Source organism: Aspergillus lucknowensis (genome assembly GCF_044049455.1).
Source record: "Aspergillus lucknowensis strain CBS 449.75 chromosome Unknown BJX67scaffold_46, whole genome shotgun sequence".
Lineage (NCBI taxonomy): Eukaryota > Fungi > Ascomycota > Eurotiomycetes > Eurotiales > Aspergillaceae > Aspergillus > Aspergillus lucknowensis.
Genome location: NW_027263590.1, coordinates 153,694 through 174,614, shown reverse-complemented (window position 1 = coordinate 174,614; position 20,921 = coordinate 153,694). Strand labels below are relative to the sequence as shown.

General features: G+C 53.2%; 10 protein-coding genes across 10 annotated transcripts; 4 read left to right on the top strand and 6 right to left on the bottom strand.

The window, feature by feature from the left end:
• Positions 1–1,339: 1,339 nt before the first annotated feature.
• Positions 1,340–1,983, top strand: BJX67DRAFT_232920 (uncharacterized protein). Its single transcript, XM_071025964.1, has one exon. The coding sequence runs from the start codon at positions 1,441–1,443 to the stop codon at positions 1,885–1,887; it is 447 nt and encodes a 148-aa protein (XP_070882904.1). The 5' UTR covers positions 1,340–1,440; the 3' UTR covers positions 1,888–1,983.
• Positions 1,984–2,864: 881 nt separating this feature from the next.
• BJX67DRAFT_362493 (uncharacterized protein) lies at positions 2,865–5,121 on the top strand. Its single transcript, XM_071030003.1, has 4 exons — positions 2,865–3,288; positions 3,373–4,209; positions 4,262–4,459; positions 4,509–5,121. Exons 1-4 carry the CDS (start codon positions 3,038–3,040, stop codon positions 4,624–4,626), a joined length of 1,404 nt encoding a protein of 467 aa, XP_070882903.1. The 5' UTR covers positions 2,865–3,037; the 3' UTR covers positions 4,627–5,121.
• BJX67DRAFT_232916 (putative C2H2 transcription factor) lies at positions 4,966–6,549 on the bottom strand. The gene is made up of 2 exons (XM_071025963.1): positions 6,290–6,549; positions 4,966–6,229 (listed from the first exon to the last, which is right to left on the bottom strand). The coding sequence occupies exons 1-2, from the start codon at positions 6,392–6,394 to the stop codon at positions 5,408–5,410; spliced, it is 927 nt and encodes a 308-aa protein (XP_070882902.1). The 5' UTR covers positions 6,395–6,549; the 3' UTR covers positions 4,966–5,407.
• A 473-nt stretch (positions 6,550–7,022) lies between these two features.
• On the bottom strand, positions 7,023–7,907 carry BJX67DRAFT_233026 (uncharacterized protein). The gene has a single exon (XM_071025966.1). It carries the CDS (start codon positions 7,763–7,765, stop codon positions 7,142–7,144), a length of 624 nt encoding a protein of 207 aa, XP_070882901.1. The 5' UTR covers positions 7,766–7,907; the 3' UTR covers positions 7,023–7,141.
• BJX67DRAFT_233051 (uncharacterized protein) lies at positions 7,895–8,833 on the bottom strand. The gene has a single exon (XM_071025967.1). The coding sequence runs from the start codon at positions 8,541–8,543 to the stop codon at positions 8,025–8,027; it is 519 nt and encodes a 172-aa protein (XP_070882900.1). The 5' UTR covers positions 8,544–8,833; the 3' UTR covers positions 7,895–8,024.
• BJX67DRAFT_384281 (putative L-cystine transporter) lies at positions 8,645–9,728 on the bottom strand (the record flags this gene model as incomplete). Its single annotated transcript, XM_071033638.1, has 4 exons — positions 8,645–9,001; positions 9,069–9,507; positions 9,583–9,600; positions 9,688–9,728. 4 exons carry the CDS (start codon positions 9,726–9,728, stop codon positions 8,645–8,647), a joined length of 855 nt encoding a protein of 284 aa, XP_070882899.1.
• A 552-nt stretch (positions 9,729–10,280) lies between these two features.
• On the top strand, positions 10,281–12,871 carry BJX67DRAFT_232889 (uncharacterized protein). Its single transcript, XM_071025960.1, has 3 exons — positions 10,281–10,556; positions 10,604–10,971; positions 11,019–12,871. Exons 1-3 carry the CDS (start codon positions 10,406–10,408, stop codon positions 12,774–12,776), a joined length of 2,277 nt encoding a protein of 758 aa, XP_070882898.1. The 5' UTR covers positions 10,281–10,405; the 3' UTR covers positions 12,777–12,871.
• A 408-nt stretch (positions 12,872–13,279) lies between these two features.
• BJX67DRAFT_232869 (uncharacterized protein) lies at positions 13,280–14,977 on the bottom strand. Its single transcript, XM_071025959.1, has 2 exons — positions 14,200–14,977; positions 13,280–14,140 (listed from the first exon to the last, which is right to left on the bottom strand). The coding sequence occupies exons 1-2, from the start codon at positions 14,784–14,786 to the stop codon at positions 13,399–13,401; spliced, it is 1,329 nt and encodes a 442-aa protein (XP_070882897.1). The 5' UTR covers positions 14,787–14,977; the 3' UTR covers positions 13,280–13,398.
• On the bottom strand, positions 14,978–16,186 carry BJX67DRAFT_232812 (F1F0 ATP synthase subunit delta). Its single transcript, XM_071025957.1, has 6 exons — positions 15,926–16,186; positions 15,828–15,850; positions 15,607–15,737; positions 15,419–15,507; positions 15,262–15,351; positions 14,978–15,202 (listed from the first exon to the last, which is right to left on the bottom strand). Exons 1-6 carry the CDS (start codon positions 16,055–16,057, stop codon positions 15,170–15,172), a joined length of 498 nt encoding a protein of 165 aa, XP_070882896.1. The 5' UTR covers positions 16,058–16,186; the 3' UTR covers positions 14,978–15,169.
• A 2,237-nt stretch (positions 16,187–18,423) lies between these two features.
• BJX67DRAFT_232723 (putative glycosyl hydrolase) lies at positions 18,424–20,811 on the top strand. Its single transcript, XM_071025956.1, has 2 exons — positions 18,424–19,484; positions 19,549–20,811. The coding sequence occupies exons 1-2, from the start codon at positions 18,590–18,592 to the stop codon at positions 20,634–20,636; spliced, it is 1,983 nt and encodes a 660-aa protein (XP_070882895.1). The 5' UTR covers positions 18,424–18,589; the 3' UTR covers positions 20,637–20,811.
• Positions 20,812–20,921: the final 110 nt, after the last annotated feature.

The following is a 20,921-nucleotide window of genomic DNA, read 5'->3' as shown; positions in this document are numbered from 1 at the left end:
AGTCGTCCGGACAATTATTCATGTGCTCGTTGGGGGAAAGCGAGAGAGGCCTGGATTCGCTCCTTGTCGGACGCAGCTTCTCAGCGAGTGAGCGGAGTTGTGCTCCCGGTGAGTTTGTGCATTCGGGCGGGTTTTTGAGAGGACTTTCGCTCGTCTCACTCCCCGGTTTCAAGCCAGTTTGTGGAGGATCCGTAACTTCCCGTTCAAAGAAGCGTCCTGAGCGTCGCGAGATTTCCACGAGAGGATGTTTGTTGGCCACGAACGCCTTGAGCGCCCGAGTTCAGGGAGGCTGATCCATGGATCAGACAGCGGCTCTGTGGTCACAGACTCACAGAGCCAGGTCTGCTGGATGTTTCGTCCTCCACAGGCTCCAGTGGGGAGAGGGAAAGGGAGAGAGGGGAAGCCAAAGAAACGTGGCCGATCATTCACTGCAGAGTGACAATCGTTGGCACGAATCATCCAACCACCACACGCCAAGGAAGAATAGCACGATTCCTTCTGACTCCGAGGAGTGAGGGCTTTCTGCCACGCATCCCGACGATGCTGAGATTTTGAGTTGACTGAGCATGCCAAGCCAACCTTGAACATCCGGTTGTCCTTGCTGTTGAGCAACTGGGGAGCAGAGTGGGAGGCAAGGGCGCAAACAATAATGGACTTCGGGTTGCAGAATGTCCCCCGAAGGAGCTAATTTGCGAGCCTGAGGCCCAGACGAGTTCGGCGATTCCCAATTCTACCCAGATCGTCGTAAAACAGGTCCCACCTGCAAGCCGAGGTGAATTCGAGCCTGAGCTCCATTTTTCCGCTCCCTGCCATTTTCTTTGGTCGTTCTTCTCATTTCTTTCTGTCCCCCCCTCCTTGAAAATTTTGAGGATCATTCATTCTTGTTGGGTGTCAGCAAGGGTGCATGGCGGCCTTAGGTACCAACTGCTGACAGCCCACACCGCGATCCCAACACTGCGCAGGACAAACTCAAAAGCCGAGTCGGAGAATCATCACTCGGAGGATCAAAACGTTGGGAAACTTGTTCTGGGAAAGCAAGTGAGGAACGAATACGAAAGTGGAAGTGAAGGACCAGCTCGTATGAGAATGAGGCCCCATCGAGGGTGGATTAGTCGGGCAAGTTCCACGGCGAATCGATGCAGAAGAACGACGACCGCTTTCTGCCACTTCAGCCTCCTTGTCAGCGACAGCCAATGGGAGGGCTGTATGCAGAGCCTCATCGGCAGAGGTGGATCCTGATTCGGCTCTCGTCTCGTGAATGACCTCGGGCTCGTGGAGGTGGGCGTGGCATTACGAATGAGAACCTGAGACGCCTCCCGCAAAGCCCAGAACAGACAACTCCGGTCCTTGTCAGACTGGAATCTCCTTCCTTCTTGAGGCTGTCCGTGGACATCCGGGCTGGTTTTGAGCCCCTTTTCCATCCAATAACACACCATATTAATGCTGTCTTTGATTATTTCTTCTCTTTTTTTTTCCCCAATTTTCTTTTTTTTCCTCGATTCTCCTCGAATTGCACCATTCAATGTGAGTCCACCACCCCACGCACATCAAACTTTTTTTTTGGTTGTTTGCCTGGGTGGCGCGCCCAAAGTCAGCCTCCCCCTCTTCACGGCCTTCCTCGAAATTCTTGCTTTTTCCTTCCTGGATGGCAATCATCAGACTCGACAGTGCCGATCCCTTGAGCCCCCGTTGATCCGTTGGAGTGTGAACGTGAAGAAACAAGAGGGAAAAGTCCAGGCAGGCGGGGTGCGGAGTCGGAACTGGACCCAAGAAATTAGAAGCCCATCTCGGGAACCTGATGGAAAGCTGGAAACGCCGCAGCCACTCACAGGTCTCCACTACTGTCAAGGTGCTTGCGGCGCTTCAATTCTCCACGCCCTGGTTTGATATCATCATTTTTGCCTCCGTCGTCGCCTGCTGATTCCTCAAGAATTCACGGAGAATTCTTCACTCCCATCCTGACCGCTTGAGAGGCTCTGGAGCTCTGCCGTGTCCACCTTGCCAAGCCGTGCACTCCCAAACTGTTTGTGATTCCTGAACTACGTTGCATCCGCTCTTTTCTTCCTTGATCAACGCGCCTCACCACCCGTATCTCTCGATCTTTCCTTCCTCAATCTCCCTTCGTTTTTCTTTCTCTCGTATTCGCCTGTTCGCGGCTGTCGCAAAGGCGCATTGTTTGCCGCTTTCTCCTCTGAAGTCATCGTTCTTCAACGCCCAGAAGCCCCCCCCCCCAAAAACGGAAGCCCCTCCTCCAGTCGGGCTTTGCTGCAAATTTACCAACTCACCACCTGCGCACCTGGTCGACGCTGGCGTCATCCCATTCTTCAAGACCCCTCTCCTCCTCGTTCGAGGATAATTCTTCTGCTGAAACATCCCTTGATCTCTGAGCGGAGGGGCTTGCCTTTTTACTTCGCCGCAATTCTTTTCTTGAGCCTCAACTGTTGCGCGACTGGACTCCGATTGAGCCTCATCCGTCCCTGGAAACCCCAGGTGAGCTTATACCCGCCTCCGCTTCCAGCCGCTCCCCCCAACCCTCTTCGACCTCCCCAGCATCTGTCATCGATCAGCTGCCCTCGACAGTATCCACGTCTCCTACATATGTTGCGCGCCATCCAGATGTTGCTGGTGGCTTTCGAGCCTCCGCTATTCACTGTGTCTTACCCCTCTTGCTTGTGTAACTTGGATGCTATTGTCTCTCCCCGACCATGCTGTTGATTCGTCCTCCGGAAACAACCGTCGCACTCTATGCTTCCTCCCATGAATCCGTCATGGGTAAACCATGACACATGTACTGACTTCACTGCAGGACTGAAGATGCGATCTAGCCTAGTTCCATAATATAAGTATCCAAGTACCCGCTGACCTTTTTTTACCTGAGTGCTGGTTTGGAGCGCCCACTAGGGAAGAGCGGAAAGCAGAAAAGGAGGAGAAACAGAAAGAGGATAGGAAGCCAACGCCCAAGAGGGCCACCGAGACAAGCGCAACCTCTTGACAATAGGAAAGCGGCGCTCCTCATGCGCCAAAAACCTCCGCCTCCATGAACGAACCATATACGTATGCGAATCACGAATCCCCCGGGCTCAAGCCAATAAAGCCAGACCTTGGGCCCAGGCCACAGACGCCACCCCCATTCGGGCAGGACCCGTCGCCAGGGAGGGTTGATGACAAGTATGGGGATAAGGATCCCCTTAGGGCTAAGAACTCGAGAATACTCAAGGTTGGGCAGCGCGAGGCCACTGCTGCTTTGCTCCGCGGTACAATTGCTCCCTACAACCATGAGATCCTGAGGTACGAAACAGAGAACCCATTTGCTGTAGATCCTCCTCCCGTCGACCATGGCTTCTACAGATCCAGAGAGTTGAATGCAGGCAGACCAAACAAAGCTCTCGAGGAGCCGTTCGAACCCGAGTCCACCACACACGACTTGGCAAACAAAGCAGGAGAAGCACTTGGTCTGATCAACACCGCTGTTACGGAACCACCACGGCCAGCCGTTGGCGACAAACCGCAACCCCCCTCCTCGAAAGGCAATGTCGACGGCCCAGGGGAATCGAGGCTTTCCCCTAGCAGTCACACCGAAACGGAGCGTTCGCCGCCGTCTCTCAGCAAGTTCCTTATTACCGATCCTGGGAATCAAAACTCATTACCCGCGCTTCGTGATCCCGCGACATCCGGCCCGCCTGATGATGCCGGCACCATATTGCCTCCCATTAAGACCCAGCTCGGCCAACTCAGGCCTGTCCTACCACCACCGACCGGAGGACCGCCACGAACCGCGGCGACCTCGTCGTTTTCACTACCACCGGTCACAGCCCTCTCTCCTCCCATGGCACGAGCCGAGCCCACACCGTGGGAACCACATCCGCTAACTCGATTGGCGCCGCCTAAGATTCCCGCCAGTCCTTACTCTCATCTGTCCCCTGCAAGCTCGCAGACCATCTCTTCTGTCTCCTCTCCGGTCTCACAACCGACGTATTGGCGTGGCGCACCAAAGCCAAGTGGGCCCTATCCATACGACCCCCCTTCCACGGCTTCCCGAAGCCCAGCAACCAGTTATCCAACGCCGATCGAACATACGCCAGCAGGGGCTTCTGAGCCAGCAAGCTTTGTCTCCTCACAAGTAAACGGACCGCCCGCCCCAACTGGTACCTTTAAATGTCACCACCCTGGATGCAATGCGGCTCCGTTCCAAACACAGTATCTATTAAAGTAGGCTCTCGAACGTGTCAAGAAACTCGAGCCAAGACTGACAAGGGTCTAGTTCACATGCGAATGTGCATTCGCAGGATCGGCCTCACTTTTGTCCAATCGAAGGCTGTTCCCGTGGTCCGGGAGGGAAAGGATTCAAGCGGAAGAACGAGATGATTCGCCACGGACTCGTCCACAACTCTCCTGGATACGTTTGCCCGTTCTGCCCGGACCAGCAACATAAGTATCCGCGGCCCGACAATCTCCAGCGGTAAGCTTCCCAAGGCCTGTCTGAGGATTTGACGTACTAATCACTCTAGACACGTGAGAGTTCATCACGTGGACAAAAGCAAGGACGACGCGGCCCTGCGACACGTCCTCTCACAGCGGCCCGAAGGTAGCGGTCGAGGGCGACGGCGACGGATCAACGCTCAATAACTCCTCCGACCCGTCTATACAATGCTACAATGCGACTACAGCGCCCAAGGAGACGGCTTTCCCCTGGGAATTACGCGGCCATCTCGCGGCTCACAGCGCATGCATTACGAATCTGCTTTCTGTTTCGACTTCAGCGATACGAGATGTTAGACATTTGCGTGTTCGGTCATTCGTTCTTGCATTCTCTTTGCCTGACAGGCAAAGATGGAGCGTGGAGTGTATCTGGCGTTGATTGAGTGGCTTCTACCTGCGCTAACTTGTTTGACTCGACTTGATTTATTTGACCTTTATTCTCCTTCGGCGCGTGCCATGTATATGGGCCACTGCTAGCGTTTCTTTCAAGGTTTTCTGCATTTATGGAAGCCCGGCGTCTTCTTCTCTAGGCTTGGCGTGGCGTTCGGAACTGGAGTGTCTGGAGGAAGTGGAAGAAGGAAGAGCAGAATGGATAAGCAAGAAAGATAGGTATGCTAGCCAGCTAGCCCGAACTATTTAACAAATATTTTCAACAAATACTTCATAACCGTCCATACCGTCCATACCTGACCCGCGGTAGCTCATGAACCTTTGCGCCGTCTAGTGTTGTGTTGTCCCATAGCCATACAGTCTAACCGCATCCCTCCCTCTGAAGACCAGCCTCAAGGCATTCTTCCTCCTGTTCAGTTCCATACCCAACAAAGGGTGAAAATAAATTCAACCCCAGAAAACCGCCCTTCTTCCCTCTTCCCAGATCTATCTATCTCTACCATCACCCAAAGGGAGGCAAGCCAAGTCAAGGCAAAGCTCAATTAATCCGCTGATGAATCCGTCTCACGTGATCCTTCATATTATCCACCCGCGAGAAGACCCGCGTACACCCTTCCGCCGCCCACTCACACATAATCCCGGGGTTATGTTTCGCCTCATGGCGATCGCGGTCCTTCTTCGAACTAAACCCGGCCCCCGGGTTCTGCGGATTCGACTGCGGACACCCCTCAACGCGACAGAAGAGGTGTTTCCGGTGGCGATTGTAGTGCTTGCGCAGGTCGCAGCCGCGTCGGAAGAGGGCCGGCGATGTGCAGCCTGGGTAGGCGCAGCGCCAGGTCCCCGGCTGCGAGAGGTGGGGGGTGCCGTAGAGGGAGAGGTCCTTTGTGTTGGAGGTTGTGCTGGAGGTTGAGAGGGCGCGGCGGGGGGTTTGAGAGCCAGTGCTGGGGCCGGTGGTTGGGGGCGAGGAGGAGGGGTCGACGTCTGTGTCGACGTCTAGGTCCATGTCGAAGTCTGGGTCTGGGGATGGGATGTGTGCGCCTAGCGAGGAGGCGTGAGATGCATGCTGCTGTTGTTGTTGTTGCTGCTGGAGCCACTCGGCGCTTGTGTTCGTGGCGGAGTGGTAGGTGTAGGGTTGGACTTGGGGGTCTGCGTAGTAGGCGGATTCCAGTTGGGGGAGGGTGTTGTAGGAGAGGTAGTCTGGCATTTGGACCTGGCTGTGGTGGTGGTGGTGCATGGGGGCGAAGGAAGCCGTGGAGGCGTAGAGGAGCGAGTTTGGGTCCGAGTCTGGCGCGAGCAGAAGAGTGTTGTCCATTGTTGCTGCTGTGGGAGGCATAGAGTAGCTTGAGTATCGGTTTCTTCTCTAGATAGATTGTTAGTGATCTGGCGTTGAGATGGGATGAGAGGCAGAGGCAGGACATACAGATCTACTGTCTTCCATGTTCCATGTCCGTCTCTGTTCTATGTTCGTGGTGCAATGCAATCGACGTCCGTGAAGACTGTCAGAGAGACTTGGTGCCACCAGCATGACTTCGACTTTATATTTCTTCGCGACGATATCTTGAAGTTTCTATTTATCGAACTCGGCACTGCGACAGGGTGAATTTAAGCCCCAAGATCCAAGACATTCAACGCCTGTGTTTTAATATTAGAATATTCACACAAGCAGTGAAATCTTTCCAACAAGTCCGTGTCAGGACCCACGATGGCCCTCATAAGTCAGACGTGGCTATGCAAGAATCCAATGTCTGGCTGACGGCCATACAGCCAACAAGATAGCTGAACAAGCCTGCCGGAATTCAAGATTAACCCCGGATTACTGTCCGTGTCTTTGATCGAATGGAGCCGTTACAGTCCCATTGCTGCACGGATGTCACTGTGACTCAGCTCGATTCCGTGGATATGGTGGATATGGTGATCAACAGACCCGCGAACCCCACTGCTGCTGAGTACGTTTACGCATGGGAGGAGGGCATTCTGCGTAATTATCCAAGCTTGGGCACTAGCCGCGCGAGGACCGCAGCCATGGCGGCGTGATGGCAGTTCTCATTCGCCGTGTGCTGCAGTTTCCCGGTGGTGGTGCTTGCGAGGACCCGTAGGGCTGAACATCCCAGTCCCTCAGTTCCTCAGTTCCTCAGGCCACCCAGCAGCAGTACCTGAAAGAAAGTTAACTGACGGAATCACCGACCGTTACCGCTTCATCGGCAGCCAGAGCTTCACTCTTTCCATGAGTCTCGAGGCGCATGCATCGTGCGCATCGCAAGAACCGCCGTGGTCAGCCATCCAGCCGAGACAACAATCCGGACCCGAATCCCTCGTAACCAACACCAAAATAGCCAGTTTTTATCATCATCCGCCGGAATAATGCAAAATAATCCAGCAATCCAGAGAACAACCTCGAAATAATCCACCCCTTCTTCTTTGACGCCAAAACCGCGCCAACTTGGCGATCCACTGCGTCGAGCAACCGCCGCCCTCGATTGGCTGGGGCGTAATTACTAACCAGATCGGATGAGACCCCCGGCGTGGCTGATGCCTCAGGGGCCAAGGCGCAGGCTGCGGCCGCACACCGCAGATCCGAGTCTCTTTGGAAGGTTTTACCGCCAGCTTTCCAGAAAGTCCCGACGCTCATTCGTGCATTCGCTGCACAATGGACCAGACAGGCGGTCCTCTCTTCACAACGCCCCGAGCTGTGGTTTCTGAATAGTTTCAGGCGGCGAGAGCAAGGAGCGGTGTCTGTCGCTCTCCCCGAGAAGACTGGAGAGACCTGCGAATCGATCACATTCGAATTGACTTTGTGGAGCACCCTTGAAGAACCTCGAAAGGAACGACGCAGATCACGTGGCTGAGACCTTGCGAGGTTCAGTTGTTTGGGGTCAGGCGGTTTCTGCCTTTCCATCCGCAGCACTCGAGGGCCAAATCTAAAACCTCAAGCCACAAGATTCTCTCGAAATCCCCCAAATAATCTTCCCAAAATACTCCCTTCTCCCTCCCAAATTCCACCAGTTGTGTCTCTTTGCTTCCGCTTGACTCAGTTTCGGACCCCACGCAACATGAGCTTTCTTCGCAAAGAACCTGCCACCGGCTTGGCTCCAGTGTCAGGGCCATCGGCAACTTCTCGGCGAGTTTTTTGCTCCATCCTCATCTTTAATCCGGCTTTACTGACGGTGGCTGCCTTGGATGAGGCCGTTTGATTGATAATCATCCCCAAGCTCCAACCACGGGATTACTAAGCAACTGGAAGGAAATGGCAATGGCATTGGCATTGAGGCTTGGACTTGATGCTGTCGGAGCTGAAGATTCGTTTGGCAGCACCTTTTCGAGACAGTATGAGGGGGATATTGTCGTTGTCGTGGCACCTTGGTGGTGCCGTCTTGAAGTGCTGGCTTGTGGCGCCGATGAGGGGGCCTCGACGAGCTTGCGAGCATGGTCCATGCTCCACTTGAGCCCAGGGACCTCGTGGATACCTTGCCTGTTAAGCTAATATCTAAATGGGTGGAGAAAGTCGGACGCTTGTTGCAGAGCACGTCTTGGAGACGGATATGCTCGGGGAGAATACGCAGCTCGGAGCCATTGGCCATGCTGTTTTGATCTAAGTTTATCGAATTGGGCATCTTCATGGAACTGTCGCATCTAATTCCGACAGACTCATCAAGGGAGCAGGCATCATGATTCATGAGACATTAACCAACAAAACCAACAGCTGTATCCAAAATACCGGTAAAACTCCATATGATGGAAGACCAGTGCAAAGATCGGTGTCATCTAAAAACGGCCATTACACATTCGCCACGTCATTCGAGCGTAAGAGCGGGCTGTACACATCAGGATTCCCTTTGTCGCTGTCTTCGGCATCCCGGTAGAGGATATAGTGTTGGATGACGAAGACCAGGTCGAAAAAGATGGTGACATTCGACAAGAGGAACTTGATAGGGTTGCCCGTGAAACCACCCCAGTCGTTCTGGAAGGCGGAGTCAAGTACCAACTGGACAAGGGAGAGCACGCCGCCAGTAAGATCCAACAGGATCTGGACAATGCTCCAGCCACGTGTCGATTTACGCTTGTAGTTGACCCAGGCTTGTGGGACATACTTAACCACCGTAATCACGAGTTTCACGTACGAAAGAGCATAAATCTGATGCCATTTGTCAGAGATCCAAAAATAGGACTTCGGAATTCGCAGTCTCATTGGCTGTACTTACGACGTCGATCCAAGCCCAGGTTAACGGTTCATAGCCACCGTCGGAACTCTTGGCTAAGACAATGCATACAACCACAGCAACCGCCGCTAAAGAGCCCCAGAATAGCCCGGCAATGGGCTTGCTTACTCTTTGGAAGCGCGAGATCTTGAACCCCCATATACTCGGCCAGAACTGCGTGTATACGAGGAAGCTCAGAATGACGGCATGCAGAGCAAATGCGAAATCGTTGAACCGCACAGTGGGTTCTTCGGATAGAGGGTGACGAGCGGCATACTGACGGCGGACTACTGGAGAATAGAGAAATGCTCCGGTATAGACGGTATAGCAGACAAACCCCAGCACATTGATCGTGGGAAAGTCGATGGCTAGCCCAGTGGTGGCTTTTCGCCGGTAGTTGTCGATTGGTTGAGGGTAGAAGGAAGCAGACCAGCAGAAAGTGCTTGACGTAACCGTTAGCTTCTCGAGTCCAGCGCCTAATGGAATCAAGTCAAAGGCCGAAGAGCAGTCGACTTACTATATCCACCCGAGAAGGCTATTGTATTATTGGGACCGGCAAGTCAGCAAGAGAGCCTCTCTATCGTTGAACACCCTCCCAGAAATGAGTAGAAGGAAGACATACCGAGAGAGCGCCCTGACAAAGGCTTCCAGCTGGGACACCATTGCCAACTCAACCCATGAGGGGTCTTGAGGTGGGAGGGTTTGGACCTTGGCGGAAGAAATCGCGTGATGGCGAGAGATAAGATAGCCATCGGACGGAAACAGAAGGCGGTCAGAGTGGCACTAATGAGTCAGCAGCGGTTGCTCTGGATATGCGCTGGCACGCTAAACCGCAAACGGCATACTATTATTGGCTGTCCGATTCCCAGCCTCCAGCTTGCGCTGGATCAATCTCGATCGTGCAGTCACCGGGCTTCTTTGCTCTGCCAGTCACTTTTCTTTTCTTGCATCTCCCCGTCATCCTCCTTGTCCATTGTTACTGTCCCTCTTGTGTGTTGAGAACAGCTTGTTTGTTGCATGGTGACCTTCACAGTTCTTGTCTTCCCCGCCTCTCTCTCCCAACCCACCGCTGTATCGCCTGCTATTGACTCCTCCACCGCCAGTCTCGATCGCATACCTGCAATTCAAAACTTTGTTGACGCCCGCGCTTTGGCAGACATCCACGCTATTTACCGGTAGTCCCGTCGATTCAACTCTCCCTTTCTATCGTCGCATGGTGGATTCCTCGAAGCAGGGGATCTCAACAGATCTCCGTCGGTAATATCGCAACTGCATCTTTAACCGCTCGAAACCCATTTCAATTTCAGCTGGTTGCCAAAGGTCGAATTGCAGCGAAAGTCATGGCCGACAATTCGGGGCTCACGGCCCCTGGGGAGGCCTCATATACCTCCAATACACTACATGTTGGAGACGGAACATGGGACCTCGACAGAGATACCTTTCTGCTGCCTAATCTCATGGGTGTAAACTTCGAGACAATGCGATACAATGGTAAGCTGGAATCTCACTGATAATAATCATCGTGCTAACGTTTCTAGGAATGGGAAATCGATTTCGAGATATGCCACATTACCACACTCTGATCGTTGCCCATGGTGTCATCGCCGCAATGGTGTTCTTGGGGCTGGTTCCCTTGTCGATTTTCATTATTCGATACTACTCTCTCCGAAATCCATACCGTGCTTTCAGGTACCATGCCTGGTGTCAGGTCCTCACCTTATTCCTGAGCACCGTGATATTCGTTCTTGGATGGTTCGCTGTCGGCCCAAATAGAAGCCTTACCAATCCTCACCACGGAATCGGCCTCGCGATTTACGTTATCATCGTTTTCCAGGTTTTCTGGGGCTGGTTCGTCCACAAGGTTGAAAGAAACAAGAAAAGATACCACGTGCCTCTTAAACTAGTGGTGGGTCTCTCGATTGTTCTCGCAGTATCAGCGCTGACAGATAATAGATTCATCGGTGGCTAGGCCGCGGTCTAGTGCTTCTTGGAATTGTCCAGATTCCGCTGGGGCTGACCCTCTACGGATCACCGAAATCGTTGTTCATCCTATATGCCGTGGCTGCTTTCGCCCTTCTTGTGACATTCTTCGTATTGTCCTATCGATATGATTCTGGCAGAGGCTCCCCAGATGGAGATTATGATAGCCGTTACAGCTATGTATCTCGCCCAACGAACGATGGTCGCCGACATAACAGTTTTGGAAGGATGGCAGCCGCTGGGGCCGCGGGGGTTGGGTTAGCTACCCTTTTCCGGCGACGCAACCGAGACGACGCGTCTGATGGCTCTCGAACATCTTACATGGACGAGAAGTACTCGGATGAGGAGTCCCGTCGTGGTGGCTGGGGTGGCAGACTCCTTAAACTCGGAGCCCTCGGCGGGGGCGCTCTGCTAGCCAAGAAGTTGTTTGACAGAAGGCGCGAGCGAGAAAGCGATGCCGAGTCAGGAAGTTACCGACCCGCCCATCGTCGAACTGACAGCATGACAGAGGAAAGCCTGAGTCGGCTGGATGACCGTCCTCGACCTCAGCCGAGTTATCCAGCTCACCATCAGCCGCCCGGTGGACCCCCGAGCAGACCACAAAGCCCAGGGTCATCATATTATGATTATTCATACTTCTCGCGAGAAGATGAGGGCCGTTCCCATCCCGTTCGAAACGCTCTTCTTGGAGCCGGAGCATTCGCCGCCGTGAAGGGTTTCTTCTCCCGAAAAAAGACTGACGAGCAACGCCATGTAGAGGATCTGCGACGGCACGACCTCAAAAATGAAAGAATTGCCCGAGCAAATAGCAACAAACGACGGTATACCGGAGACGGATATTTGCCACAACGCAAGCGCCCAGCCTCCCAAACGGCGACCGATGTTTCCACCGATCTCACGCCGCGTCCACCCCGTGGCCCCTACGCTCCAGAGTCCGCCGTTTCTACAGCGCCTGTCGTTTCGGGGGCGGTTGATGGAGCGCACTCGGACATGCCTCCCGCTCCCCCAGTCCATGATCCTACTTCATCCATGACACCCACGCCGGCACATCCGCCGCTGCCGCAGCCTCCCATCAATGCGGCGGCGCCCGTGATACCACCAGGAGGAACTGTAGGACCTTCGTCTGGCCATTTACCGCCTGGTAGTGGGACATGGCAGCGAGACGACCACGTGGAGTCGCCACCTGTATCGCTCAAGATGAAAATGCATAAGGATGCCATCACACTCCGAAGATTGACCGAGGAGGAAGCCGCCGCCAGCAGGGATGCCCGCCGCAGGGAGAGACGAAGCTCCCGCCGCCGAAACGGGAGTGTGAGCTCCCTCTCTGGCAATGAAGGCACAGGCAGTCGTGACCGGTGGCGTCGCGTCGAGGAACTGGAACGCCAGCAACAAGAGCAGATGCAACGTGAGCAAGCCGCCGCGTCCGCTGCTGCTGCCGGAGCTGCTGCCGCTACCGCGTCCCCAACCCCACTCTCACAACCTCCCCTCGCAACCGCTCCTAACGCATCAGGAAGTATACCACCCGTCACCCCATCCCCAATCCCGCCACAAAGTACAAGTAACCTTCCCCCGCCACGCGCACCGTCAACAAACCCCTACGGAAGCATCACGTCTCCGACATACACCGGCACGGATGCCAGCGAATATGCAAGTAATCGCCGACGAAGACGCGCGGAGAGAGCCCGAGCAAGGCAGGAAAGACAGCAGCATCCCAGCGTCGAATTTACATGATCCGCCACAACACAACTCACCCTTACTTTCGCCCCTTGTATAGCAAACATTCTCTCTTCACTGTGTATCTTTTGGCGTCTTTTTCCTTCCCTGTCTATTCACTCTTCCCACGAACACATACACAACCTCTCTGGATGAACATTCTAGGTCATGACACGAGCGCTGATTTATATTTCTTGATTCTTCTTTATGCTGATTTCGACTGCGACGGAATGGTTGATATCAGTTCTTTCTATGGTTAATGGTCTAATCGTCTCGAAGATTAGATATCGTGATTTGATGCTACATGTATGCTATGAACTTGAATACGAAAAGCTTCAGTTGGACGTCGTATCTGCACTGTCGACGATGCCATGTGTCATGTGAGATTAATTGACACCGTTCTCAGGCTATCCTCGACCGTTGCTCAGCTTCACGTATTTTGTACTTCCCCAGTTGAAGGATACTTAGTTATTTTACCCGGCTAGGTTTGTAGTGCAAACAAATGTTAGCTTTCTGATACCCATTGAGACACTACTGAAAAACATAACATTTCTACTACCAACGCCCCCTCCCAAAATTTGGCTACGAGGGCACTCTCTGGCACAAAACAACCGAATGTTTACGCCCACAGCAAGCCACCTTAGTCTCCTTGAACTTGTTTCAGCTCGACGGCAACTCTGATTCGCAGGACGGCGAGTAGCCACCGGACGGCGTCTTTGAGGAGAGCCCACCCAATAAGGGCGGCCTTTAGGGCGGCCTCTGGACACATGCAATCGCGAGCGGTAGTTACAATCACCGTGATGTGATGTACAAAAACTATCGGGAAAGCGATGCTAATCCTGACAATGTATTCGCCGTCGACTGCGCCGACCACCGAAGTTAGCTCCGGCCCTAGAGAATGTGTCTCGGGACGTGAAGTGCGCGGAACGGTTGGTGTGGTATGCACTACCGGGCTTTCTTTCAAATTTGGGCGTCGATTCTTCCATGGCAGAATGCTACCCATAATATTTCTTCCGAGTCTCCCGAACGAGAAGGCTTCCTGTGAGAGATTCCATACAGACGACGCTTTGGTGCGTGCGGGTTTCTCCATTTCACTTAAGTCGTTGGTATCTGCTGGACGCCGGCCCTCTCGTTTCCAATCAAAGTTGACGATGCCACGCCGCAGTGGAAGGTTGTCTATGGTCGGGATGGGTGCCGGAAAGGCCATGTGCGGGTTTTTCAGTGGTATACCCAAAATCTCCAGTTCGTGGTGTGAAAACGGTCGAGGAAAGTAGCGGCACGGAACAACGCTTCGAGTTTCCCATGGCCGCCTTGGCCCTGATGAGTGACGCTCCCGTGCCCGCTCAACTGCGGGCCGCTCGGCGAACTGGTCTAATATTCTCCTACTCGTCCAGTCAGCGATCAAGATGCTTCTTGAACCAAGGGTCTGTTGCCCTCAGACCTTTCAGAGGGTTCCAAGCTGAAGGTCGGTTGAACAGTCCCCACCTCGCTTCGGGATGATAATTCGATATCGGAGAGAAAAGAGGGTTTGGGAGGTTTGGGAGGTCGTGATTTAGGGGTGTTGGGAAGGGGAATGAAGGGAGTGCCGCCAGAGTGGTCTGCGTCGTTCAATTGATCGAGGGAGTCCCTCTCTATTTTTGTGGTGGAGAGCGAACTTCGCTGGCCTTTCGCCGAGTATCCAGTCTCAGACTGGCGACCGCTTAGCGACGTCGGCGTATTATGCGGGTTCAAGGGGATTCCTCCTTGATCAAGAAAGGGATCCCTTTCGCTCATCAAACTAGAATACATTCTCGGAAATCTAGAAAGAATATCCTTGTCGTCGTCATCCCCGCCAAGTATGTCAAACACTTGCGAACTGCGCTGAGCCAAAGGAGGTGAAGCAGACTCGGGTCGTTGGGACCTCATCGATTTTGCACGCCAACCCCGAGGGCTTTCGAAGAAAGAGCCGCTTGGAATCTCATTTTCCTGTGGGAATCCCAGATCATTGGGGAAGGAGGTCGATAGGTTCGTTGGCAACTCCTGAGGCATGGTCGATGGATCAATGCTTGCCTTGCTTGCCTGCTCGGAAGGTGATGAATGGACGTATGTGGCGAAGAGCCAAGCACCCAAGAAATAGAACGCACTGCAAGCAACGTGAATTTATTTTCGATACGAAAAAAGGGAGGGGTGTTGAGAAAGAATGAAACTTCGCCGGATCATGCATGTTGGGCACACCCAGAGATTGCAGATTGTCGAGGAAGGAGCGACCCAGCTCGTTGGATGAGATAAGTGCCCTATAATCTTCCACAAAGCTGTGTCCGAGTAGCATGAGGCTTTGGAAAGTAGCACCAATATGGCAGGAAGTCGGAAGAAATTGCTATAATTCTACAGGTTCAGGGTTGAAAACGCAAGCGGATATGTACATCAGGTATCTATTTCAGAGAAGCCTGCAGGGTCTCCAGCACCTACGACGAAGTCAGCCAACCTGGACGAATAGAGCAACGTCTACGTGGTCTAAACTTACCTCCAGCTCAATCTTAGCCTCAGCGATGTCTTGCTCACTGCCGCTGCCGCTAGCAATCTTCTGGGCTTCGGCAATTTGGGCGCGGACGTTCTGCAATCGTAAAAAAAACTCATCAGCTGGAACTAGTCGTATCGATTCATACGCTTTCAAGGCCCACCTCGGCGCTAAAATCTTCTAGGGGGAAGCCCTCAACAGCGTTGATGCTCAGCTCAGAGTTGGGCTGAACAACCGCGAATCCGCCAGATACTGCACAAAGAGTGGATTAGCATTGCCGCTTTCCGGTTATATGACAGCCAGTTGAACGTATATTGAACATGGCGCGAAAATTTCTGAGATTGAACGTACGGAAAAACTTCTTGTTGGCACCGCCCTCCTCGACGATCTCAACAAGACCAGGCTTGAGCTGTTCAATGGAGGGAACGTGGTTGGCGAGGACACCCATCTCTCCGGATTCTGCGGGGATGTTGACCTGGACACTGGATGGAAGTGCTTGTCAGTAAGGCGCGACACGAGGGATAACGAAGGTCGGCCATGCGCCGGCCCGTCGGAGGTACAAGGTGACATACACATCAGTCGACCGGAAGATAGTCTATCCAGGGAGGTATTTATCAGTCTCAAAGTTCGAAGGAATATAGGATGAAGTTCACCGGGGCGGGAGTCGTACCTGGTGAGGCAGCACCAGGGAGAGCTTGATCTTGTCAGAGACAGCCTCAGCGTATCCTCTGCGCTGAAGAGGCACGCGGAAGGCAGAGGGACGAGCCCTGAGGGCAGCACGAGCAAAACGGAGGGAGCTCATCTTGCAATTGGGGTTGAGAGGATGATGGTCAGTCTCCCACTCTGGGTCTGGAGTTGCGAGTTGCAAAGGTCGACGTTCGGATGCCGGTTGTTCCCTAGCGCCCCTTCCGCTCACGTGATGCACGGACAGGCTTCCCGCCAGAGCAACCCAGAATGAATCACCAACACACTAGGGGATTATTTATTCCTCTTCAAGCCATGTCGCTTGGGCAGCTTCTCGGGAGATTTTCATACCGTACACCTTGTCCAACCCCGTCGGCCATTCGTGCTCCATTTCAGTTCTGTATTGCGCGTACCCACGTTTCCAGAAATGAATATCAGTTAGGCAAGCCGACTCGGCGATTCTTCTCGAAATTCTTATCTTAGGCGCAAATAAATCTTCGTTTATCATCCGCCAACCCTCATCCGATCGACCTTGGATGGACTTTGATATCAGGGAGGCCGGGGCTGATATCTACAGGTCACGTGCATAAATGTTAATCACGTGACTAAACATCGAAGAACAACAGCCACTTCGATCACCGATGAATATCTAAAGTAAGGAGGCCAAAAGAATAAAATACTCGAAGTAGCTTCGATAATTCATCAAGCACGAATGCCTCCGCGGAGCGTGCTGTTGTTCTTGAGGAATTGGCAGTGACCGGAAGACGCTAACCAGGCTCGGTAAGCGAAATCCCACACAAATCGAGCCGAGCCCTACCCGACCTGCTGTTGTCTCTGCCTTTTTCTGTCGGCTGGATAACCTCACCTGCCGACTCACGCCCACCGTCTTTCAGTCGCGACAAATCTGTTAAGATGGCCAGTACGTTTTCCCCGCTGATGCTACCGACTTTATTTTGCCCTAGATACACCGAGATCTCGATTCAACTGCGGCGCCCAATGTTCGATAAGTAGCTGACGTTTCTCTCCTTCCCAGAGTCAAAGAACGCCTCTCAGCACCACCGCAGCCAGAAGGCTCATCGTAACGGGTGCGTACGATCAGGATTTCATTTGTTTTCCTAAGATTTGTCAACAGAGGGGGCTATTATTTTGCTTGCCTGGTGACCGATATTTGGGCTCGCAATTTGATATGCAACCTCTCCGCAGCAAAGGATTTGGGGAACAAGGCTCGAAAAGGAACGCTGTATCGCTAATACTCCTTGACCTCCAGCATCAAGAAGCCCAAGACCCACCGTTACCCTTCCCTCAAGGGTGTCGACCCCAAGTTCCGTCGCAACCACAGACACGCGCTGCATGGGACTGCGAAGGCTCTGGTGCGTTGGACCCTCCACGATTCCTGAAACGGCATCTAATGCGTATCGACCACGGACTGACTTCTCTACAGAAGGAGCGCCAGGAGGGCAAGCGCGAGGTCGCATAAATCATCTAATATAGAAATCAGACGAAAATGAAAGCGATTTGAGCTGGTGATTTCTTACGTGCAATGAACCTCAAGAACGTCCGTCTAACCGGTTCCGTTGTCAAATAAACCAAATGGACTCGAAATTCGTGGCGCTCTCTCCCGTTTTCCTTTCTCTTGCCGTCCTTGCGTGAAAGATCCCCGACCCGAGGTAGTCGACCCCAGGCATATGTGTGTACAGCTTCGTGCTTCTTTCTAATGCGCGCTTGCTGAAGGAATTTTCAACGTGCCGAGAAAATATTCCATGCCCTCCAATTACCAAACACCCTTCCCCTGTTCTCCGTGGCGAGGGGTTGCATGGACGGGGGGCTACATGCTCTTGTAATTAGATAGCGTGTAGCTAATAGAGGATCTACTTTACTCGACGATCCATTGTTACTGCACCTCGTAATCAAGTGGTCTTAAAAGGCTCTGACGCTGTCTCGACGGGGAATACAAGTGTTGGCGTACTCAACGAATAAGAGGGGGTTCAGAATGACTGAGAATTGCATGGAGGGAAACCATCTAGATCCGAGCTACCAGCTCGAAGAATACGAAGACAATGTTGCGAGGAGTTTCTCAACCGACCCAAAGATAGTTGACTTCTCTTTGGTTGACGTCGAATTGCTTCTGATGTCGACAACGAAGGGTCCCGAAGCGTCTCTTCCTGGGTTCCGCAGTGGAAGAGGCAGGGAGTATGTTTGGACGCTCTACGATTCACCACTTTGCCCATCAAGATGGTTGACCCTTAGTTCAGACGGCCTCGTCGTCGAAACCCAAGCGATGTGCTCGTGGATTGCTGGTCTGATTGCCCAGGACTGACTTTAGGCTATAATCCGCTTTGGGTCTCTCCAACTTCAACCCCTCCCACTCCACAGGAACAAATTCCCCCACCAAATAAATCCCGTCAAAGCCGCTGCGGTACTCCGAGGATTTGTTGTCATTGGGTACGACCCGGACGACCATGGAAATGAGCTCACTGGAAAGAAGCTGTCCAACGTGGGGGGAGGAAGGGGGGAAAGAGTGTTGGCATCGTTGAAGCTGCAGTTCTCTCCTCTCTTGTCCAACACCTTTCTTCTTCTTCTCTCCTTAGACTTCCTGTCGTTTCAGAGACTCCTGAGGTGATTTTTTCCCTGTCCTTCAAGATAATTGACCATGTTGTACGCCGACGGTGATAAGCTCGTCTTCCGCTTCGACGACCATCTACTCTGGATAGAGCCATGGGCCGCGAACGCCTTCCGCATTAGAGCCACGAAGCTCGCCTCAATGCCCACAGAAGACTGGGGCCTCTCCTCAAAGCCCCAGACGAAAGACGACAAGCCCGCCATCGACGTCCCAGCAGACAAGGGAAAAGAAGCAACCATCACCAACGGCAAGATCAAAGCCGTCGTCACCAAGCGCGGCAAAATAACCATCTACAACTCCCAGGGCAAGAAGCTGCTGGAAGAATACGCTCGGCACCGGCGCGACCTGACGGACCCGAAATGCAGCGCGTTGGAAATCGAGGCTCGTGAACTGCGGCCTATCCTCGGCGGCGACTACCATCTCACTATGCGGTTTGAGTCGCTTGATCCCAGGGAGAAGATCTTCGGAATGGGGCAGTATCAGCAGCCGTCTCTGAATCTGAAGGGGAGTGATATCGAGCTCGCCCATCGCAACTCCCAGGCTAGTGTGCCGTTTGCGCTGTCGTCGCTTGGATACGGGTTCTTGTGGAATAACCCGGGGGTTGGACGGGCGGTGCTGGGGACCAACACAATGAGCTTCGAGGCTTATTCGACGAAAGCACTGGATTACTGGGTTGTTGCTGGGGATACACCGGCGGAGATCGAGGAGGCGTATGCCAGTGTCACAGGGTACGTGCCGATGATGCCAGAGTACGGGCTTGGATTTTGGCAGTGCAAGCTGCGTTACTGGAATCAGGAGGAGTTGTTGGAAGTGGCGAGGGAGTATAAGCGGCGCAAGGTACCTTTGGACGTCATCGTGGTTGATTTCTTCCATTGGAAGCACCAAGGAGAATGGTCATTTGATCCGAAATACTGGCCTGATCCGGGTAAGTCAAAAGCACATTTCCTAGGTGTAGAGACCGACTCCGACAAGTCTAACCAGCTGTGCAGACGCCATGGTAAAAGAACTTCAGGAGATGAAAGTCGAACTTATGGTGTCTATTTGGCCAACCGTCGAAAATGCCTCTGAAAACTACCCTGAGATGCTCGAACGCGGCCTCTTAATCCGCAGCGACCGTGGCCTTCGCATAGCCATGCAATGTGACGGCGACACCACCCACTTTGACGCCACAAACCCAGAGGCAAGAAAATTTGTTTGGGAGGCTGCAAAGAAGAACTACTACTCCAAGGGCATCAAGATCTTCTGGCTCGACGAGGCCGAACCAGAATACTCCATCTACGACTTCGACATCTACCGCTACCACGCCGGTAGCAATCTACAGATTGGCAATATCTACCCCAAGGAATACGCACGAGCCTTCTACGAGGGCATGCAGTCCGAAGGCCAAAGCAACATCGTCAACCTCCTTCGCTGCGCCTGGGCTGGAAGCCAGAAATACGGCGCCCTCGTCTGGAGCGGCGATATTGCGTCCTCCTGGTCCTCATTCCGCAATCAGCTCTCTGCGGGCCTGAACATGGGTCTCGCCGGTATCCCCTGGTGGACGACTGACATCGGTGGCTTCCACGGTGGGAACCCAGACGACCCTGCCTTCCGGGAACTGTTCACGCGGTGGTTCCAATGGGGCACATTCTGTCCTGTGATGAGGCTACACGGAGACCGGGAGCCAAAAGACGGTCTATCCACCGCTCCGGGTGGGAATAACGAGATCTGGTCATATGGCGAGGAGATATATGAGATCTGCAAGCGGTATATTTTCATCCGCGAGGAGTTGAGAGAGTATACTCGGTCTCTGATGAAAGAGGCACATGAGCGGGGGACGCCGGTCATCAGAACTCTGTTCTACGAGTTTCCGGATGACCGACGCGCCTGGGAGGTTGACACGGAGTATCTCTACGGATCGCAGTACCTTGTTGCCCCTGTACTGAAGCCCGGCCAGCGGAAGATCTCCGTTTATTTGCCACAGGGTGCATCGTGGAGGCTTTGGGGTGACGATGGCAAGGGCAAGACGCACGAGGGAGGTCAGGACGTCGAGGTCGACTGTCCTATCGAGTCGATGCCTGTTTTCGTCAGAGTGTAGGTGTTAGATCATAAAATCGGATCATGATCTCCCTACTTCCCATGGACTTAGGATCGACAGAGGATCAGTACGCAGTTGAGAAGAATTGAAAACTTGTGAGCGTCAAGGTGTATCGTGCATGAAGACATAGAATATAACTATCAGATGAAGGAGTCTCAGACGCATGAAGTTGCAGGGGTTCAAGGTTGAGATCAGCACGGTCAGACCGTATCGAAGAAGCAATATATATTCACCTGCATTAACAGAAGCTGCGGCCCACTCTAACACCCTCCAAGACGACAGGTG

Coding starts and splice junctions, on each gene's coding strand:
- BJX67DRAFT_233026 (XM_071025966.1), bottom strand. CDS start 7,765: ATGGAAAGGCAGAAACCGCCTGACCCCAAACAACTGAACCTCGCAAGG.
- BJX67DRAFT_233051 (XM_071025967.1), bottom strand. CDS start 8,543: ATGAATCATGATGCCTGCTCCCTTGATGAGTCTGTCGGAATTAGATGC.
- BJX67DRAFT_232889 (XM_071025960.1), top strand. CDS start 10,406: ATGGCCGACAATTCGGGGCTCACGGCCCCTGGGGAGGCCTCATATACC. Junction 10,557..10,603: donor CGAGACAATGCGATACAATG/GTAAGCTGGAAT, acceptor TAACGTTTCTAG/GAATGGGAAATCGATTTCGA. Junction 10,972..11,018: donor ACGTGCCTCTTAAACTAGTG/GTGGGTCTCTCG, acceptor GACAGATAATAG/ATTCATCGGTGGCTAGGCCG.
- BJX67DRAFT_232916 (XM_071025963.1), bottom strand. CDS start 6,394: ATGCTGGTGGCACCAAGTCTCTCTGACAGTCTTCACGGACGTCGATTG. Junction 6,230..6,289: donor ACATGGAAGACAGTAGATCT/GTATGTCCTGCC, acceptor CAATCTATCTAG/AGAAGAAACCGATACTCAAG.
- BJX67DRAFT_232869 (XM_071025959.1), bottom strand. CDS start 14,786: ATGCCTCAGGAGTTGCCAACGAACCTATCGACCTCCTTCCCCAATGAT. Junction 14,141..14,199: donor AGCTTGGAACCCTCTGAAAG/GTCTGAGGGCAA, acceptor CTGGACGAGTAG/GAGAATATTAGACCAGTTCG.
- BJX67DRAFT_362493 (XM_071030003.1), top strand. CDS start 3,038: ATGAACGAACCATATACGTATGCGAATCACGAATCCCCCGGGCTCAAG. Junction 3,289..3,372: donor TACAACCATGAGATCCTGAG/GTACGAAACAGA, acceptor GAATGCAGGCAG/ACCAAACAAAGCTCTCGAGG. Junction 4,460..4,508: donor CGGCCCGACAATCTCCAGCG/GTAAGCTTCCCA, acceptor TAATCACTCTAG/ACACGTGAGAGTTCATCACG.
- BJX67DRAFT_232723 (XM_071025956.1), top strand. CDS start 18,590: ATGTTGTACGCCGACGGTGATAAGCTCGTCTTCCGCTTCGACGACCAT. Junction 19,485..19,548: donor GAAATACTGGCCTGATCCGG/GTAAGTCAAAAG, acceptor CCAGCTGTGCAG/ACGCCATGGTAAAAGAACTT.
- BJX67DRAFT_232812 (XM_071025957.1), bottom strand. CDS start 16,057: ATGAGCTCCCTCCGTTTTGCTCGTGCTGCCCTCAGGGCTCGTCCCTCT. Junction 15,508..15,606: donor TGCCAACAAGAAGTTTTTCC/GTACGTTCAATC, acceptor CTCTTTGTGCAG/TATCTGGCGGATTCGCGGTT. Junction 15,203..15,261: donor AGGCTAAGATTGAGCTGGAG/GTAAGTTTAGAC, acceptor ACTTCGTCGTAG/GTGCTGGAGACCCTGCAGGC.
- BJX67DRAFT_232920 (XM_071025964.1), top strand. CDS start 1,441: ATGCTGTCTTTGATTATTTCTTCTCTTTTTTTTTCCCCAATTTTCTTT.